This window comes from Protopterus annectens, chromosome 4.part1 (genome assembly GCF_019279795.1).
Source record: "Protopterus annectens isolate FY-2018-M chromosome 4.part1, PAN1.0, whole genome shotgun sequence".
NCBI lineage: Eukaryota > Metazoa > Chordata > Ceratodontiformes > Protopteridae > Protopterus > Protopterus annectens.
Window position 1 is genome coordinate 746,991,141 of NC_056734.1, and position 22,572 is coordinate 747,013,712.

Here is a 22,572-nt window from a genome sequence, read left to right on the forward strand (position 1 = left end):
GTCAAAATGCAGAGTTGTTGCTGTACAAGAAATGGAAAGCTATGGTAATTCCCTGCACACATCATGCACATCCCTACCTGCCTTTCACTATGTTTTCCCCCTGCTTGCCCCCATTTCACCACTGTCTTATCACTCACTTTTTCTTTTCTTTTTTAATTTTTTTTGAGTGGGTTTGCACAGTGCTAAGCGAGGTGGTGAATTGGACAAACCCACTTAAAAGTGCTTTAATTTGCCTTAATGATGTCATGTGTTTCTCATAGTGTTAGGCACATGTACAAAATAATCACCCCTATCATGATTTGAACCTAGGTACCTTTCAACTGCAGCCTACTGTACTAGCCCACTATGCCACACAGATCTTAATTAAAGCAGGTGTTTTCAGGAAAACATACTGAGTGCCACTGATAGACTGCAGTTGAACCTAATGGGAGAAATGGGAGTGTACTTTGGACTCTGATGAAAAAATACACCAGTAGACAGCCAAATAAATATCAATGGCAGTATGTTAGGCCTGGGATAACAGGTAAATGTTCACATTAATCTGCAACATCTTTAAACACACCTCCTAAGCCATCAGTGGCACAGTACATATGTTCATCTGGGACCCTGCTGCAGAGCAACTGCCTGTGAAAGCCATGCACATACCAATGAATGCAGACAATATGTGACACAGCTGTATGTATGCACATATATCTGGCAAATAAATCTGTTGCAACGTTGACTCAGTAGCTCAGTCTGTTAAATGCCTTGCATACAGAATATTTTGCCAGACACAGTCCTGGGTTTGAATCCAGTTGTGAACGCAGCAAGTAATGACTGACTCATGCAATTTTAATCTACATAGGTTATTACTACTGGATTATCAGCTACCCAGTTTTGCAAGTCACAGGCCTGCAGGTAGAGAAACACTGCACACATTTGGATAGGTTAACTATATTCTGCCTACTATTCAGCTATTGGCACTGTTGCATAACAGATGTACAGTAAGTACATACCTTGATTGCACTGTAATGGGTGCCCTTACCCTGGCTCTCTTGTAATGACAGGGCTGCTATAGCTGCCACAGTTACACATACAGCTTGAAGGCCTCTGAAATGTTCACACCCCTCCCCATTGTGTCCTAGGCTGCAGCCTGGATCATACATGACTGTATGTTAACGTAGCTGCTACAGACTGACCATACCTCCCAACCCCCTATAACAAGGGATCCAGACACAACCATACATAAAGGGGGTGCAAAGACCCACAGATAGGTACACGTGTCACTGTTTGCCCCTACAAACATAGTAAATGGATAGAACAGCAGCTACTGCATTACCATGCATATTCTGACAGTTATGAAGTGTGACACTCACATGACTCTCTCCCCCTTCTGACTTCAACCCACAATTCTTGCCAGTGACTTACCAGATGACCACATTGCCATGGGACACTGAGCAAACATATGAGGCAAAACTGTGGACATACTGCATACATCTCTACAGTGGAGAGTAGTTGTACTTACCCTCTGCGATGCTGTAGTCTGTAAACCTCAGTAATGTCCATGTCAAAAACTAAGAAAGAGACCAAGGCCTACATGAAGGCCTTATATATTGCACTGTGGTGCCATGTCATTGGCTAATGATAGTGCCATTCAGATGTGTTAGATGCAATTAGCAAGTCTGAGCCACAGGTTGGTGCACAGGCAATTATCTGTTACTGCGTATTAACTACAAAAGGTAAGCAACTGCTTATTGGGAACAGGTCTGTATGTGGTTTTACTCACACAGTGTATGTGCAAAGCATTTGCAGAGGAACCCTTCAATAAAAGGAATACATCACTCTGCCAGGTATGTACTATATTTCCTCATAAAAAGGAATGCAGATGGGAGGATGGAGGTATGGGGATTAAAACAGTAGGCTTGTATTAGATCTATGATACTGACATGTCAGTGATACTCCCCTATCCAACACCTATAGGCATGCCTTTCAATTGTCCTTGCTTTGACTCACATCTCTGCTCTGTCTCTGTCCATCCATCCTACAATGGCCAGCTGTTATAGTAAAGATAGTGGATTACACTTAAGACATAGTGACACTAAGTAAGGGTGTACACTCCTGTAAAATCATCCTATGGACTGTAATTCACCTCTTCGCAGTCTGTTGATGTTACACATAAATAGTACTAACATTGTAAAAGTGTCCATGATGTACTCTGGCTAAGTCCCTGTTTCGTGAACATTCAGCCCTGTCTGGTTGAGAGCTATGCCCAACATACCCCTCAACTTTTTACAGTAAGACATCAGGACAAAGACATATTTAATGGTGGGACAAAAGCCCAAATGCAGTGACAGACTATACATATTGGCCATATAAAGTAAGACTATGACAGATAACATATATTACTGTAGCATACATGTTGTCTGAGGGGTCTGACAGGAGACAGTTAGATTCTGTGTCAGTTTTCTGATAGCAACCATCATTCAGTGGTCAACCATTTGTCAGACATGCACACATTTGTGCAAGACAAACCACAGCTAAGAGGCAAAGATGGTGACATTCTGCAAATATCTGCATAGTTGAGATGTATGAAGCCAACAGGGAACATATACGACAGCAAGTTTGCATTGCTCTCTGTCACTTTGGCACACTGGTGTGGCTGGACTGTCCCCATTTAGTTTTGCAATAGCACATTGCTATTTCTCTGACAGTAGCTATGTTACATATTACTGGGGATTTGCCCATAGGGGACATAATACAGTACACTACATTGATGGCTGCAAAGACATAATGCACAATCTGTCCCAGCACACAGTGACATTACCCAGTATTACTACTATCCTGCTGTTAGCCACACATGTAGTGTGTCGCCAAACTGTGGGGTATGACTTGTGAGGGAGCAATGGATAGTGCAGGCCATTATGGGTGTATAGGGTGTGTATATAGTGGACATCCACTTATCTGGTCCTGTAATGTGTTTCCCTCTTGTTGTCTTGCAGGAACAATGTAGCAACAGAAACATCCTCCATTTTCATCAGCAGAAAATGACTTAATACTGGATGCCCTCAGACTCAACCATTACATCCTACTGTCAAGGGGTTGCCACAATCAGGAACAGTGGCCAGCACTGTGGGTCAATTTTGTGAGGGGTGTTATGATATCGGCCAACAGGAGAGGAACTATGAGCAGGTTTGATACTGGGCCACAGACATGGTCAATGCAGCATGTCAAAGGGCAACTGCTGCTGCCAAAGATCATGCTGCCACTGGTGGAGGGCCTGCAACAGAACAACCACACTCAGCCACAGAGGAATTCCTGGTGAACCTAGGATCACTCCACAGTTCCCAGGCAACCATCATGCCATACATCCTGGAGGTGGGTACCACAGAGTCCACATCAAGGGAGTGTTCAAGCAAGCCAACTCTGTTCACCAGTATAATATATTTGCTTTCATTGTGGTAGGCTTTACATACCAGTACATGGGTGTCAGGTTTATCTGCATTGGAGGGGGTGGGTTGGCTTTTCACCACAATTGTGCACACATATTCAGACTGTCAGCAATATAGCCAGTATCACAGTAGCTACTGTATATGTAGATATATGCACATATTACCTTAAAAGACTGCAATATTTGGTGTTACTGATAATACCTGTCCCTCACCTTTTCACAGGTACATCATCAGGTGTGGCCGGAGTTCATGGTCCTGTACCTGGTAAATGTCATACTGTTAGTTTGCCTGATAAAATGTAAATGAATATGAATGTAAGGGCTGCCAGTTTGCCTCTTGCACAAGTGTTCTGCTTAGCTAGAGTAGAATAATTGTATGTTCCATTTTGGAACAGATAACTGCAGTGCATAGCCTAAGGAATGACAGGTGTGTATTTGTAAAAATATTAACATGCTTGCACTAATAGTTATAGGCAACTATGCAGCCTGCTATACATGAAGCAATTACTCCAAGAACCCAATTCAAACACAATAGAGAGAAAGTAAATACCTGAGGCAGTTGTATTAGAACTGGTATAGCATTTTTAAGATAGATGCACTGGGTGTTATGTACAGTTCTGTCACATATACTGCCATATTGCATACCTCACATGTGTATTGAACTGGTAACTTTACCCAGATGTATGTGATGTGCATGTATACAGGTCCTGGGTTGTCTGTGTATGTTGTTGTGGGTGCATGTGTGTGCGTGGGTGTGTGGTGCATGGGATCAGAGATGAGATGATGTGGAACATATAATGCAGTTGTGGATCCTTATCTGTATGAGTCTTTGGGGATTGCCATACATAATAGTATAGGTGGTAACGTACTGCTTTTGTCTTGCTTCTCACAGGTGAACAGGGGAGTTGGAGTCTGTCCCCTTCACAACCTGATGTCAATATCTCATCGGACTATGATGATGATGATGGCCATACTGAGGCATACATGGGGTTGTCGGTTGCTGAATCTCTCCCAAAGTTTGACATTCCTCTTCTGCCCCCATTGTCCCTGCACACAGTCAGTATGCCCACACATACCCAGTCACCAGAGGCCACAGATATTGGACAGTCAGAGGGTGGTGACATAGTACAGAACAGTGTGAGACCTGTGGCATCAGTGAGTGTAGACACTGGCCATAGCCAGACAGCTGGCAAAGTTACACACAGGCATATTGACAGGGGTGCTCAAATGAGGACTACTGCCCATCCACTTCCGGTTACAGGGGTCAAATTGTGGGTTACTCGCTGCATGTTTCAGGCTGCCATAGAGGCACAGGCATGAGCTGAATGCAACACCAGATAGATGTTTAGGGGTATGGATGCAGCACTGTCTGATATCCATGACTGCCTTCACCGCATTGGTGATGTCACTGAAGGTTTCACTGATGCAGTGGACAGATGGTGGGCTCAAAGAGTGTCTGTCTTGGAGCACACATTGTCTGTGCTGGAATATGTGGTTAGGGTTGGGCATCGGACACATGGACGTAGGCCAGCAACACCATCTGCTGGTAGTCCACATAGCACACACTCACATTCTCATAGTGGAAACACATCCAATGCTACAGAGGGAGGTGTGCTGTCCACAACACAATGTGGCAGGCCACGGGCATATGGTCCTGGATGGCTCTATGGGGGCACAGGACCAGCAGACAGCAGTCACCATCAGGTACTAGCACCACATCTAACCTTGGGCATGGTCCTGGCCATGCTACTCATGGAGGAGCCAGTTTCCATGTTTGTAACTGAAGATGGTGAACTCTCCACTCTACCATGTATGGTCCACAGCTGTCCACCATACTCACATGTAGGGCTAGCACAGAGCTTGACTGTGTACATGCACACACTCATACACCAACATCATATCCAGGTCACCTACAGAGACACACACAGCACCTCTCCATGAACCATGTCATCAACACCCCTTCCTGATTCACAGACATGCTGTCAACTGGCACAGCCTAGGCCTCTGGCACCACCAGTCCACACCCTGTGCATGTGGTAATACCCATCCCACATCCCTGTCATCCATGCCAGGACCTGCATATATATATATATATGTCTGATGCACAGGGTGACTATATAGCATTGTATGTGTTTGCGTGGTTTCGTAGTGTTATGCCATGGCAGTTCTTGTGGGCCACGACAGGTACTGTAATGCTGGCATGTGTCAGGAGTACACATAAACGTTGTGTATCTTTATGCCTGATGGTACACTGGCAGTACTGTTACAGAATGACAGGTGTGTCATGGAGCTGTGTCTGTTCTTGTCCCAGGAGTCTGAGCAGAGCAGCTATGGGCATATGGTGGAAATGCAGTGGCACAGGATGGTAAGGCAGCACAGCAGAGATATGATGTCAACAAGATATGCCATTATATGTACATGGCTCCCTAGATGCATATGTTTAGAACATTGTGTCAGGGAAAAAGGGGGACAATCATGCTTTCACACCCTGTGACACATTCTACTACCCTTGAAACAAGTCACCTGGACAGTCTGCATGTACAACTGTGGATGGTGGCAGACATCAATTATGCTTATGTAGAGGAAGACAATTTAGGTCCAGTGACTAGTCAGAGGGTTACGAAATACAGCCACATGGGCATGTCTCTAGTGCTGTCAGAGGACATATTTACACACACACACACACACACACACACACACACACACACACACACACACACACACACCACACGCACACACTGTCTCACACACACACACACACACACACACACACACACACACACACACACACACACACTCACACAAGTTGGATGTTGTGAGACTAAAACACCTATCTATCTAGGATTACACAGTATAGCTCACAGAATGTATCACATGCCACACTGTTTAGCTGATAACACACTGTCAGCCAGTGCTCTGAAGGTGGATGACATCAGCAGGCCTTGTAAAGGAGGCCAATGTTAAGGCCAGCAGCTAGTCAGTGGGCATAAAATGCATAACCATTGCACAGAGATAGTGCAGAGGGGCTTGTCTGACATGCTGCATGGGGATATATTTACATACACACACAAAAGTTGGATGCTGTGAGAGTAGAACACCTACCTATCTAGTATTACAAACTATAGCTTGCAGTACTTATCACATGTGCCATACTGTTTATTGGGTAATACACTGTCGGCCAGTACTTTTAAGGTGGATGTCATCAGCAGGCCTTGTAGAAGAGGTAATTTAGAGGCCAACAGCCAGTCACAAGGCCATAGAATGCATACCATTGCATGGAGACAGACCATATGGGCATGTCCATAGTGCTGTGAAGAGATATTTATATACACACACACACACACACACACACACACACACACACACACACACACACACACACACACACACAGACACACACACACTTGAAGAATGTGGGATTAGAAGTCTTACTTATCTAGCATTACACACTACAGCTCACAGTACCTATCGCATGTGCCACAGGTTATGTCCATTGTATATATTACTGCAGGCACAGTACTTGTAGAGTACACAAGGTGGCCTTGTGTTAGACAGCATGTGTGGCCTGCAGAGTGTTACTACTTGGCACTGTTATTGTATCTAGTGTCCTGGGGTGGGATACCTTGTAATATCCCTGCTATGTGTGTATACTTACCAGTCTGGCCATATGTGAATGTTTGCAGTTTGATAGGCATACATGTGGCCAGGGACAATATGACCTGTCCAAGGACTCCATTGCACCCATCGTACATTACACCACCAGCAGACCTATGTCTGTCTGCAGGGTGAGAGCCAGCAGGCTGAGGGATCTGTGGGTGAGTGGGTAATGTGCTATTGGTGCCTTGGTCTGGTACCACTGGACAGCTGTTGTGATGTGTATGTGCAGATAACCCCAGCATTCAGGGGTATGAGGGAACATTCATACATCTCTGCCCATATCAATATTAATGGTGTATAACAGGGTTGCCTCCTTAAATGTAATTGCGCGTATCAGTAATATAAATGTGTTCTGTAGAAGTATGGGAGATTCTATGTATCATTGTACTTTATATAGCTATATATACATCTTGTTATCTGATATATATGTGCCACATACTGAAAGAAACAGTAATCAAGCGTGAGGGGGCTAGGGAGAGAAAGATATGTGCAGACATATTTCAACATAGCAGGTCTTTGGTGCTAGAGGCAACAGGCTTGGACTAAAGTTAGCTAAGTGTAGGAGCATGCCCAGTGTAATTGTCAGTACTTACAAGGTGACTCCAAGCTAGAGCTGCCTGTACTCCAGTCTGGGACTGAGACTGTCCAGACTCCTGCTGCATATTTTTGGCCCGTTTCACATAACATTGTTGTTTTCTGGCAAATTAGTGGCAACTCAGTCAAGAATGAAGTATAAAATAATACTGACAGATATTTGAGTTGCAGACTCCATCCACAACAAGTGAGTCATGTGAATGCAGGACCTGTTATTCTATCCACATTCTATGATTGTAGGAGCAAGTATGTAAAACATGTCCCAATTTGTGGTCCTTGGTCCCACTTTCATTCACTGTATTTCAACAGATTTCCATCTGGCAGAGGTTGAGAGGTATAATATGACTGGGGTATATAGGGAAATACCACACACAGGGTGACAGTCTGCATACCTCTCCCTATACATGTTTTTGCAGAATGTCCAATTCACCCAGTGCTGTACTGTAACATTGGTTACTGACTTGTTGTACCTAGTGACACATTTAACTGATAGCCTTTACATCTGGCAGCTAATATGACCTGTTGCAGACTGCTGTTAAACTAGCCACCTACCAGGTTACTTAGAGTGTGCATAATGTCTGTCTGTAAGTATGGCCCTTGGTGCCCCAGTCACTCTGTCACTACCCAGCTTTCTTGCAGTACCAGATTGAGGGGTTCTGACAGTCTGTGGGACTACCACCATATGTGTACCTCACATGCAAAAGATGCTGGATGCTGCCAGATTCAAACCATTAACACAATCACACATGTAACTGTCCCTGGCCCACTCAACCACACCAGCCACAAGACAGAGAGGTTTCCTCCCTCACACTATCAACAATATAGGGGAATATTCTGGTTTGCTGCTATATCATTGCAGGCTTACTGTTACAGCAGTTGTATGACAAGACTGATGTGTTTGGGGTGGGGGAAGACCAGCTTATACTCTGCTGGCATAGACAGTCATGTGACTGTCCTGTGATCCCACTCTTTGGCATCTCCCTGGAGTACTGTCGTGGAGTTTCCAGACATGTGGCCTAGTGGCTAATATGGAGCACATACTTGTAACCAGAGTACCTGTTGTTCCAAGTGTCTGTTAGATCTGTACAAGTAGCTCAGTATTCCAGTATAGATCTCTGCAAGTAGCCCAATAGCACACTATATATAGCCCACTGTATTGCCTCACATACATCCGGCAAGTTCATACATATGCTACCATATTATAGTACCCATTACAAGTGGTGTACAGGAGAATGACTTACCTTGCAAATGCAGCAGTTGACAGACCTGTAGTTTGGGGCTGCCTCTGTCTGATACCGACAGTCCACAGCCAATACATGGTGAGGTACAGGTTGTGTGGCCTGGCTGGCATAATTTTTACTGATATGTATGCAAGTTGGAGTACGGTGTCAGTCCCTAGAGCCCTAGGTTGTCAGTCCATGTGCTATGCATTGTCTTTTGGCCAAGGACAGGGCATATTGGGTACACCTACTTCTGCCTACAGGGACAGCCTCAGGGGGCTTCTCCTCTGAGTCCTCCTGTGGGTGTAGGTGTGGTGACCTAGGCACTGGTGGGGTGCTGTATATCCCTTCCCTTTACTGATCCTGCTGCAGCTGTTTCCACAGGATCATATTGTGTAGCATGGCACATACTATGAACATCTGTGGACATGTGGCTGGAGAGTACTGCAAGGCTCCACCAGATATATCAAGGCACCAGAACCGTGACTTCAACAGCCCAAACACATGGTCTATGATGTTCCTGGTTTGTGTGAGTGCCTCATTATGGAATTCTTCGGTGGGTGGTTGTGCATTTCTGATGGGTGTCATCATCCATGGTTCCAGTGCATAGCCAGCATCTCTAATTAAATGGCAGTGTGGGATGTCCCCCCTAGAAAACATGTGATACAGCTGTGATGCATGCCAGATATGGGAGATGTGATAACTACCAAGGCTGCCAACACACACATTCATGATAATGCCCTGGGGATGGCACATGACCTGGCAGTTGATGGAGTGGTACCCCTTGCAGGTGACGTAGATTCTACTGTCTTCACCAGATGGTGCCTTGATGTGTACAAGAGTGCAGTCTCTGGCATCCAGCACCTCGGGGTAGTGTGCTACAAGATGGAAGAGATCCATACTGCTGGTCTTCTCCTCAGGGGTGTGGGGAAATTAAATGTGCTCACTGACATGTGATAGCATGGGAGCCTGGAACTGGTGGAGTACCCTGGAAGCAGATGCCTGTGAGACCCCCATCATGTCACCGGTTGGTCTTTGGAAAGTACCCATAGCTAGTATCCCTAGGGCTACACATACCTTTGTTTGCACTGGGATGGGTTCCTCTCTGTTGGCTCCGGTTTTGAGTTGATGATGGCAGAGCTCACTGATTTGCTGTAGTATGTCCCTGTCCAACCTGTACCACTCTACAATCTCCAGCGCATGTAGCTTCTTGCAAGTTACCTTGGGCCTGAACACTCTTCTCCTTTTCAGTCTAAGCCTATGGTCAGCATCAGCAGCGGCTGCATTGACCTCAGCATCTAGCACATACATATGTAACAGACCTGCAGCAGCCCCTAGCATTATCTAGGTTAAAATTCCCAAGTCTGTACTCCAATGGTGCAAAATATGGGGATGAGGGCACTCTGCTGTAGGTGTGTTCTGTGTGATTGGCTAGCTATGATGTATTCCACCAGCTAAGTATATCATTAAGGAGTTTAATGGCCCTAGTTTATGTGTAAGAGGGTCCATCAGTAATTAATATCACATTGGTTTTCTCAGGCAATTTTTTTTTGACAGCCTTCCTTTGCTGAGCACTGCTGCACTCAGCATAAATCTGTGGTAAACAAGTCTTAGAAGTGAGCAGAAATGCCCCCATGGAAGGCATGCTTAGCATGGCTGCATGCCATGCAAACATGCTCAAACATGCTCAAACCCAATCAGACACGCTCCACTGTAGTAAACAAAGCTTAGCATTCACCATACACATCCTTGCTGAACAGAGCAGCGCACTACACAAACAGGTGTCATGGAGCTCCAATGCACTTAAAGGTTTGCAGACACACACCCTTTTGATGTCAGCTATCTCTTCTGTGGACACCAACACGTTTCTGTGCCTAGACGGATGGGATCTTCAGACACAAATACCCATTTGTGCTATTCAGTAGCCCAAGCTCATTTGCATACAGATCCATGCAGAGTATAAAGTTTTTGTACATAATAGCTTAATCAGTTATTAAAGGTTTGTCAATGCAGCGTTTGTGTAGTTAGGTATTTTTTAGACTTTCTATTTACACAACGGAGAACTAGGGAATTCATAAGTATTTTTATGAATTTAATTTATTTAGTATGAATTTCATTAAGTATTTTAAGTAGAGTATATTGTTATCAAATTTGTTTAATTTAGTTTTTAATATGTACACATATTAAAGTGTGTTTTTAAATACAAGATGAGATAGGACTGCACATTGCTTTGTTTATTTTTTCCTGTTTTATAAGTTAATGAGTTATAACTTGTTACATAAAAGTAGGCTGCGATAATATGTTGTTATGGTTACTAACAACACTGCTTAATTGATGATATCACTAACTTGATTAGATAAAAGGCATTGGTTTATCATATTTTAACTCTTTGTCTGAAGAAGGCTAGGCATCGCACTAGCTGAAAGTGTAATTTATAATAAATAGCACTAACTCTTTTTGGCCGACTTTTATTGTGTTCCGTTCCAGTTCAACAGTTCCATGCAGAGTACCTGGTAACTACACAGATTCAGGCCCTGCCTCATTAGCAAACAGAGCAGTCCTACATTGTACATACCCCACATAGGGTCCTGTAATGGATTACTGTTACATACTCACAAATTCTGTTTTTTACAATTTTGTTTTTCATAACAGCATGTTTGAGCGCTGCGGTGTGCTGCACAAACATACCCATGGTATTAAAAAATATATTTTCCATTATTTTCCATGCTGTTTTGAACACATGGTGCTTACTTTTACACATATCTGTGTCCTCTATACTATTTATGCCACTGTAACTTCACTCTTACAGTCCCTGGTGTCATTTTATCTTCCTGTACATGGAATTTTCCATGTGCATTACAGATACAAACATGGGGTCTGCATGACTACCTGTCTGCTAGCTGGATCACTCTACCTGCCTCATTTGCATGCATTTCACCTGCATATGAGGTGATTTGCATGCCACAGACACTTCCATGTTAAGATGTTCCTGCACGCCCCTCAGCTCCCTTTACTAGATGAAGCACATCTGCTTACTTTTGTGTAAGCAGTGTGCGACTATGCCTACATGGAAAATAAGTCTGTGTAAGCTTTATTAAATTCCCCCCACTGTTTCAATTTATTCGTTTAAGATAAAAATCTTAGATACTCACTGAATTTAATTAGCAAAGATGTTGAAAATTTTACAAAGGGTTAACAGCTGTTTACTTAAAGAAAAAATATTCCTTCAGCTGTTTATGAAACAGTGAACTGTTATGTCTGTTAAGACCAGATCAGCATATATGTTCTAACAAGCAAAACCATAAAATAAGTAAGGGAAGCTGCCTATGAGCAAAATATTCAAAATACAATTTTGGTTGTATTGTTTAACTCAGTCAGTGCAGACTTGTTATGTAAGAGCAACACGATGCAGCAGAAGTGATTTCAATTTTGTTTGCTTTATCCTTGGTGCAGGTACTGGAAAATTAATATACAACATCGGAGTTACAAACAGCAAACAAAAGGTAAAATTATTCATACATAGTTTGATAGCGTATGTTACATAATTTTATAAATAATTATCCAGAACTTTCATATAATACTGCTTGACTATTATAGGTAATATTTAGCACATTATTTATTCTTAGAACATTGCTTACCTGTCACATTAGAGATCTCCCCCTTGGAACAAATAATGCAGTCATAACAGCATATTGGCTCCCCCCTACGGGTAGCTTTCCTCATTCCAACAGAGCATGGCTCACTGCAGACTGAGTGAGGGATCTGATAAAAAAAGAGCATTATACATTTCAAACTTGGCAAACTCTTACATAAGGAGATATGGTTTACTACTAATATTAATTTATGTTGTTTGACAAACTGGCTATATAAATAATGCCTTTTTTATCTCCAGATACTTCTTTTGACACTATTCTTTCTAGTGTGTACATGGCTGATACTGTTAATCAAAACACAGACTGCATTTTGCAGCTCATAAATGAAAGTAAAACTGGATTAAGAGTAAGCTCAGAAAATTATTGGTGTTTTCTTTTAGAAAGGGATTATTATACTACCAAGCAAAGGTAAAGAAAAACTTTGTTTCTTTGAGTTCCTACTAGTAAGTGATAAAATTTCAAGCACCTATAAACCCTGAGAGCATAGAGGCAGCTGTACCCACCAGGAAAAAAATACAGAACTAACTCAAACAAAGCCACCCTGGTGGAATCACAACATAAATAGACTATATAACAGAAGGAATAAAATCTTGACTACAAGAACATATGCCTTGGTAATGCAACAATATACATAGCATCACCCCATGTCAAGAGTCCTCAGAATTGCTATTATTACAGCTGTTATAGAAGGACCATGTAAACAAATGGCAGCAGTGGCCATTAATACAGAAGACAAAATTAACATATTGGAAGATACCATTGTAGGCCTACAGTCCATCCACACCTCAACATAGCAAATGTGGATGGCAGCAACATTGACATGCCAATGTTCTGAGGGTCATAGTATGTTAATAGGCTAATGGCCAAAGGCACATAAAATCCTAGTCGTTATTATACCATTTAAACCAAAATCACTATAGCTACATGATGGAAGATAGTAGGGGTATGTATGTACATGCGTATGTGCTTGACTATATTACAAACTGCCTTTATCCATATGTGACATGTGCTCCTTCCCATGACACAATTAGCAATCACACATCCAGTGGTCTGGAGATGGTTTGTAGAGGGTAATGGAGGGGATTTGCTTAGCAATGTATGTATGTATTTTTGATATGATGACATTCACAGTGTTCCACAGAAAGGATGTTATGCGGATAGAGTGAAGCAGGGGATGATGGATTCATGGGGCTATAAAAGCTTCTTTTGAGTGGGAGTCAAATGAAACAAGATTCAAAACATCATACAATGACCATAATATGCCACCAACTACACACACCCACACACACACACACACACACACACACACACACACACACACACACACACACACACACACACACACACACACACACGCACATACACACACAGACAGACACACACATTGACTTAGGTCAGGATCAAACACCACACCTGTGTAGATATGCAAGATGGATTCCATACAATGTAAGACTAGCACCACCACAGATGTCTGATTTTAATTGTGTCAGAGTGCACTTTATAGAGGATGACATGAGTGTCTGCTGAAAAGGTGTTGGGAGGAGTATGTGACATAGATGTGGACTCACATCCTGGTGAAAAATTGTCTCCAGACTGATAGTTGAATGAAGACACACACACACACACACACACACACACACACACACACACACACACACACACACACACACACACACACACACACACACACACACACACACTCATGTTGATTGCTGTGAGATTAGAACTCCTATCTAACTAGTTACTTAATGCTAGTACCACCAATGTTTGTCTTTAATAGTGTCAGAGTACATTTTATAGAGGATAACATCATCAGTGTATGCTGAGAAGAGAATGATGGGAGAGCTGTATGAAATTGCTGTAGAGTCAAGTAGCAGTGTAAAAGAATCTTCTGAATGCTACATGAATGAGGGTGGCAGGACCTGGACTGTTGCTCTCCTGTCTACACACACACACACATGCACACACGCACACACACACACACACACACACACACACACACACACACACACACACACACTCAAATATAGACACACACACATAAGTTGACTGCTGTGACATTACATCCCCTACCTATCTAATTACACAAGTTAGAGTACACAGTACTTAACATTCACACTGGCACAGATGTCTGTTTTCAACAGTGTCAGAGTGCACTTTAATGAGGATGGCATCATTAGTGTATGCTGAGAAGAGGATGTTGAGAGGGCTGTATGAAATTACTGTGGTGTCATGTAGCAATGTAACAGGGTGTCCTGAATGCTACTTGAGTGAGGGTGTCAGGACCTGGACTCATACTTTTCTGGCTAGACACCCGCTCAGACATAGACACACGAACTCACACACACACACACACACACACACACACACACACACACACACACACACACACACACACACAATGCTGATTGCTAAAACAGTATTTAATGCTCACACCACAGCAGAAGTTTGATTTTAGCAGTATCACAGTGCACTTTATAGGGGATGACATCATCATAGTGTCACAGGTAATGTACACTGTTCTGAGACTTGTTTGCAAAGCCACGACTTGGGATAAGATTGTGAGAGCACAGTTTGCATAAGTACATATAAATATATAAGTTAAATACACACACGGATAGGCCAGTAATCCAACAAACTGACCAGCACCACAACTGTAAAAACGCTTTTATTGAACCAAGCAGTTGTGCAGATAAAAACACTTAGCACTTTCACCCAGTAACATTGCTGGGCATCATCAGAGTGTAAATTAATTAACACAATCCACTCCCTTTTTATAAATATCTAAAACCACACCCCCTTCAATTAAGAACATCAATTACAATAAAACATTCAATTAAATAAAAGGTGTATGTGTACCAATGTTTGTTAGTATTTTTATATATATATATATAGTATTTGTATTTGAAGTTGTATATAAAAACGTATATATATATATATATATATAAATATATATATATATGTTTTGTGACAAAAATACCTCATTCAATTATATTACTGTGCCAAAAGTATATGTTTATAAAATAAAAATTATAATTATATATATATATATATATATATATATATATATATATAAGATGTATAGAAATGTAAACTATATATAATATAATTACATATATATATATATATATATATATAAAGAAATGACATATTAAATATAAATATACAATCTAAAATTTGTAATGTATAATATAAAATATATACATTTTGCAATGTTTGTATGAAATATGTATAAAATATATAAACATTCCTACATAATAAAAATTCATATAAAATGTGATTTATATTTTAAAATACTGGAAATAGAAATATGCTCATTTATACCAGGTGGCTTGGATGCATCCAATCTAAGCTGCCACATACATTCTTTAACCTCCAGTAAGGTCTTGTCATCCCCTCCCTTGTCATTGTGTGGGACACGATCAATGACAAAAAATAAAAACTTTTTGAAGTCTCTACATTTCAAACTGTGTGAATAAAGTGCGTTAGCAGTTTTTTTGTTTCTGATGTCCCTAACATGCTCAAGTATCCTGTATCTTAACTTCCTGATGGTTTTACCAATATAGTATGTACAGCAGCTTATACGTGTAGCAATGTATATGACCATTTTGGTATTACAGTTGCAATAACCTGGACATCTAATAGTTCTTCCATAGTTTTGCACAGTAACATAAGGTCCATCATTTATGTATTTACATGTGCTACACAGGCCACATTTGCTCATCCTAGATCTCTTGTATGTATTCAAATCCATGTCCATTTCCAATATTTCCTTCAAATACTTACCCCTACTGTGTATGAAATCAGGTTCATTACCTATAATGCCTTTCAATTCAGTTATAAAAACAGTAAGCCAAGTCTCTTTTAAAGTAACCTTAATTTTACCCATCATGTCATTGTAGGGGAGTATCATGGCCCTTGCTTTGTCTGTTGTACTATTATCGGTACCATCTTTACTGTCTCTTGGGAGACCTCCTTTTAAAATGGTATCCCCCCCCCCCCACTTATTTGCTTATTTTTAATAAAATATCTCGAGGGTATCCTCTTTCAATAAACATTTCAATCAATTTATTGATTTCTGTGTTGTACACACAGTCATCACTAATTAATCTCGAGAGTCTTACCATCTGCCCTTTCATAATGTTTTTATTCTGAAAGTTTGGATGGCAACTGTGAAAATGTAAAAAAAGAATTGTAAAAAGTCTTTTTACGGTGAATGTTGGACTGCAAGGTATCATTTTCCTTATATAAAACAAATGTCCAAATATTCACATTTATCTGTATAAATTTTACTAGTAAACTTCAAAAATGAGGTTGTTGATTCGATGTACTCAACAAAATTCTTAACTTCTTCTATTGGCCCTTTCCAAAAAATTAAAATGTCATCCAGAAAGCGCAGGTATAAGGCAATATTAGACTTGTACTGGGATTTGAACACTGTTTATGTCTCCCATTCAGCCAACACTAGGTTGGCATAAATGGGAGCACATTAAGCTCCCATGGCCACTCCGGTACTCTGTTTAAAAAACTCCCCTTCAAACATGATGAAATTGTTTAATAAAACAATTTCCATTAGTTCCACCATCAGTTTGCGTCTGACTGTGTGCATCCCACAGTATTTCATAAGACAATTGTCAAACATACTCAGATCTTCCTGATGTGGGATAATAGAAAATAAATTGATAATATCTATAGTTATCATTAAATATTCATCACCTATCAAGGTATCCTTTATAACATCCAGACAGTGCCAGGAATCCCTTAAAACATGAGGTAACTGTTTTAATGTGTGTTTACAATGAAAATCCACAAATGATGCCACAGCCTCTGTCTTTGAGCCCTTTGCAGAAACTATGGGGCGAAAAGGTGGATCATTCATATTCTTGTGGATTTTTGGAATCCCAAAGATGGAGGGAATGACCGGTGCCTCAACGATGAGATAGTCATAATCAATTTTCTCAATCAGTCCCTCCATCAATAAATCATAAAGTTGCCAATCTACCTTCGTGTAGGCTCTGTATACCTCAAATTTGGAGACCCTAACATAAGTAGTGTGGTCACTTAGTATGTCACCCATTTTTAAAGAGTAGTCAGTATTAGTCATTATAACTACCCCCCTCCACACCTTTGTCAGGTTTCCTAACCTGGTATGTGTTGGTAGATGTTAATTCTTTTAAACAAAATCTTTCAGCTACTGTTAAATTGTCATTAAAAACTTGTTTTGTTTTAGACATCTATGTAACTGAGACTCACATAATTGTTCAAAAACACTTACCATAGGGTTATTGGGGGGAATAAATGTACCAGATCATTTTAATAAAAACTTTTTGTTGGATAATAGACTAGTGTTATTGAAAAAAAACATTTTTAAATTCAGGTGTCCGGTATAAAGTTTCAAATTAATCAAAATCTTTCCAATCTCATAGTTAAAACTTGGCACAAATGAAAAACCTTCTTTAAAAAGTTCACAATGGTTACCTGATAGTGGTAGTGTAGTAAAATTTTATATACAAAAACTACCATATCTAATTAAATTGTGTTGAAATTCACCATTTAGACCCAAATGTTGGGGTCCATTATTATTGTTTGCATTTACATATCCAGTGTCATCAGCAAAACTCTGGTAATCAGTGTTGACTTCATTATTAAAACATACATCATTTGGCACTTCATTCTCATCATAAACATACCCATTAAGTACAGTACAAATATTGTCAAAAACCTGGTCATCCCTTATTTGATCATTTAACATAACAAAATCGTGCAATGGTGCTATGTTACAGTCCATAAATTCAGTTAATGAAACCGGTTGTATCCCTGTTGCCACCTCCAGTTGGGATAAAAAGTCTGACCTCTCTCTTCCCTCATAATTGCCCTGCTGTTGTTGGGCTTGATTTCTCTCGCGTATTTGGTCCGACCTTCCAAGAGGCTGTTGGTCTAAAAAACCTTCTCTGTTTTCATTGTTGCTACCCAATTACATGGCTCTCTCTCTATGCTGACTATTAGTGGTCATGTGGGTATTGTCAATGTTTGGCTCTTCCCTCCTACTGTTTTGTCTAAAGTTTCCCCTCTTATTCACTTTAAAATGTGCATAAACCAAATTGTTGGTGTAATTGTTGCTTTCCCTCATAAGTCTCTTCTGTTTTGTTTCCAACCCAGTTCTAACAAAGATATCCATATCATGCAGATTTTTTAGTAGCGTACTTTGTTGAAATCAAATAGTAAGTCATTGGTAATACTACTGTTGAGTGTAGCAATTTGTTCTTTTAATGAGTCTAGTTTAGTAATATTGTTTCTAATGATAATAAGTAAAAGGTCCATACCTGTTCTATCAAATAACGCCATTAATTTAGCATAAGCTTGTGACCCTTCTTCAATGTCCATAGGAAGTTTGAATACCCGCAGGCCTTTAGGGACTTGGTTAAGCTCTAATGATCTCTCAAGGAAGGCGTTATCCATTTGTAAAAATTTGAACCATTTAAACATTTTATCCAAATCATGCAACTGGGTATTTAGTGAGCCAGCCCCTCCGTTGTTCAAAGGAGCCGGTCTATTCCTAAATGTAGGCGGTACAAGTAACTGTTCAAAGTTATTAAGGCCTGATTTCATACACAGTAGGGGTAAGAATTTGAAGGAAATATTGGAAATGGACATGGATTTGAATGCATACAAGAGATCTAGGATGAGCAAATGTGGCCTGTGTAGCACATGTAAATACATTAATGACAGACCTTATGTTACGGTGCAAAACTATGGAAGAACTATTAGATGTCCAGGTTATTGCAACTGTAATACCAAAATGGTCATATACATTGCTACACGTCTAAGCTGCTCTACATACTATATTGGTAAAACCATCAGGAAGTTAAGATATAGGATACTTGAGCATGTTAGGGACATCAGAAACAAAAAAACTGTTAACACACTTTATTCACACAGTTTGAAATGCAGAGACTTCAAAAAGTTTTTATTTTTTGTCATTGATCTTGTCCCACACAATGACAAGGGAGGGGATGACAAGACCTTACTGGAGGTTAAAGAATGTATATGGCAACTTAGACTGGATGCATCCAAGTCACCTGGTATAAATGAGCATATTTCTATTTCCAGTATTTTAAAATATAAATCACATTTTATATGAATTTTTATTATGTAGGAATGTTTATATATTTTATACATATTTCATACAACAATTGCAAAATTTATATATTTTATATTATACATTACACGTTACAGATTTTACATTGCATATTTATATTTAATATGCCATTTTTTTATTTATATATGTAATTATATTATATACAATTTACATTTCTATACATCTTTTATATATATAATTATAATTTTTATTTTATAGACATAAACTTTTGGCACAGTAATACAATTGAATGGAGGTATTTTTGTCACAAAACATATATATATATATATATATATATATATATATATATATATATATATACACACATATATATACATCTGTATGTAAAACCTCAGATACAAATACTATATATATAAATACTAACAAACATTAGTACACATACACCTTTTATTTAATTTAATGTTTTATTGTAATTGATGTTCTTAATTGAAGGGGGTGTGATTTTTAGATATTTATAAAAAGGGAGTGGATTGTGTTAATTAATTTACACTCTCATGATGCCCAGCAATGTTACTGGGTGAAAGTGCTAAGTGTTTTTATCTGCACAACTGCTTGGTTCAATAAAAGTGTTTTTACAGTTGTGGTGCTAGTCAGTTAGTTGGATTACATATAAATGTATCCTGTCAACCTAGATGAAATAAGCTGTCAATGCATATTGCAGAATTGAGATAGACATGTACCTATTCCACACACACACACACACACACACACACACACACACACACACACACACACACACACACACACACACACACACACACACACACACACACACACACACACACACACACACACACACACACACACACACACACAGACTTTGGAACTTTGGAAATACCAGTAGTGCAATGATGGAATTATGTATTTTCATATTCATATGAAGGTATGTCCAGATTAATACAAGTTACTGACAATATCAGTGGGATATGGCCATGCATAACCAAAGTCCAGTGTCACTATAAACCCATACCAAATGTAATACTAGAGTTCCATGCTACAATTCTGGAGTCTGACAATCTCCCAAGTACTGATATATAATTTGCAAGTACAGTGCTACAAGCCACACAGAAATATCAAAGAGTATGTATTCAGTCAATCACAGATGTCACTGGCCTTCTATTGTGATTATGAATGCATGTCCATGTAGTGGAGGATGACAGCTCAGTACCCAGAGTTACACATGCTTTGCACCTCTACACAGAATACATCTCCGAGAAGCTGATTTGCATGGATTATAGCAAAGTATTAGCACGTGTGATACAATTTTCAAAAATTCAACTTGAACTTGTGAAGTAGCAGTGTTCATTGCTTCTCATTGCCAAACTGTGCACAGATAGGGACATACAGTAACTGACCTGACTGGGGTAAATTGTAATACGTATATATATATATATATATATATATATATATATATATATATATATATATATTTATATATTTGTTGTTAATGTTTCATGTGGCAGGCTTGCAGATATGTTATGGGAGAAATTTCTCAGCTAGTATGATATGATGCTGTAGCCTATTTCTGAAATGTTGGGGCCAAAGTTTTATTACATAAATAATCGCTGACTTTGCCTTCAATGCTTGCACAACATTAGGTGAAGAACATACACGGTTTCTGCTTAAGGAAAACAGTGTAAAATTTAATGCTGTATGCCCTTCTTTGTGCAAACAGGTTTGGCTGCAATACATGTCTGTCAGCAGTCTGGAAACTATTGACAATGGAAAGCAGATGCAGCCTAGTTTTCCCTGTGACACAGTATGTACAAATAGTGCGTTCCTGATCAGAGCACAGATGAGCCACTGTTCAAATCAAAATGGTTATCTTTTTTTTTTTTTTTTTGTTACAAATCATGTCAGGATGTCATTACCTAAGTGATCAAAACTGCAAATATGATTATCAATGACTACAGTAAAGTATGTGACTTCCCCAAATTGTATCAGTAATGCCTACCTGAATATACTTCTACAACTAGTAGTTGTTTTGCAGGCCTCACTGCAAGACACAAGTTAATTGTGTGTAAAGCTTGCTACAAATGACTAGTGGTGGTATATCATTTGAAATGATTTGTATGACTCGGCAGATATGCCAACCATTTGTGCAAGGCTGGATATCCAGAAAAGTGTGTTCAGTATACTTCTCTGCAGCATGAAATGACTGACATAGGGTAAAGAAGGGTTAATAGAGGAACAGTAGGCTTATGACAAGCAGAAAAAAGGTTGAATAAGTATGTCATAGTTCTGGAGATGGATGTCAATGGAAATATTTTTTTTTTACCAGTATTCAATATATCTCCATGATAACACTTCACTGTGGTAAATGTTAACATATGGGTGAATAAACATATAGGCATATACCATCACACAAAGAAATAATGTGAGCTGCATCAGGAATCAAATCCTTGATGCTATGGTCAAAAAATGTCCTCACACAAGTGATTTATGTCAGCACTCCACATAGGACGTCACACTTTGTATCATCTGTCAGTCTCATCTATCAGTTGCCAGAGCTGTCAGAGTAACTGTTTCAAAGTAGTTACTTTACTTTCTTTAACTTTGTGTTCCTGTAGTGCAGCATGTTTAAGCAGTATTGCACTGAGATAACTGGACTAGTGCTGCTGATGGGAAAAACTCACCAGGCTTTGCCATAGGTTGTGAACAGCCATTCTCCGTCATTTGGCATTGGTGTGTTACACCAAACTCTGGGAAAACATAGGGAACAGAAAGTGAAGGTCTCTTTATGGACCTTTTCTGGCTATGTATTTGTGTAATTCTATTTTTTGACCAGATTAAGCAAGTGAAAATTGGGTTGATTGGAAACTGGTGAAATGGGGTAGCAAGCAGAGGGAAGAAGAAAGGAGA

General features: G+C 39.9%; 1 protein-coding gene across 1 annotated transcript in view; it reads right to left on the reverse strand.

Moving 5' to 3' along the window:
• The window catches only part of LOC122801289 (vomeronasal type-2 receptor 26-like), an 86,105-nt gene that overhangs the window by 20,917 nt on the left and 42,616 nt on the right, over window positions 1-22,572 (reverse strand). The window contains exon 2 of the mRNA XM_044070837.1: window positions 12,537-12,660. Coding sequence (XP_043926772.1) covers window positions 12,537-12,660 — 124 coding nt within the window. The remainder of the gene's footprint in view (window positions 1-12,536; window positions 12,661-22,572) is intronic.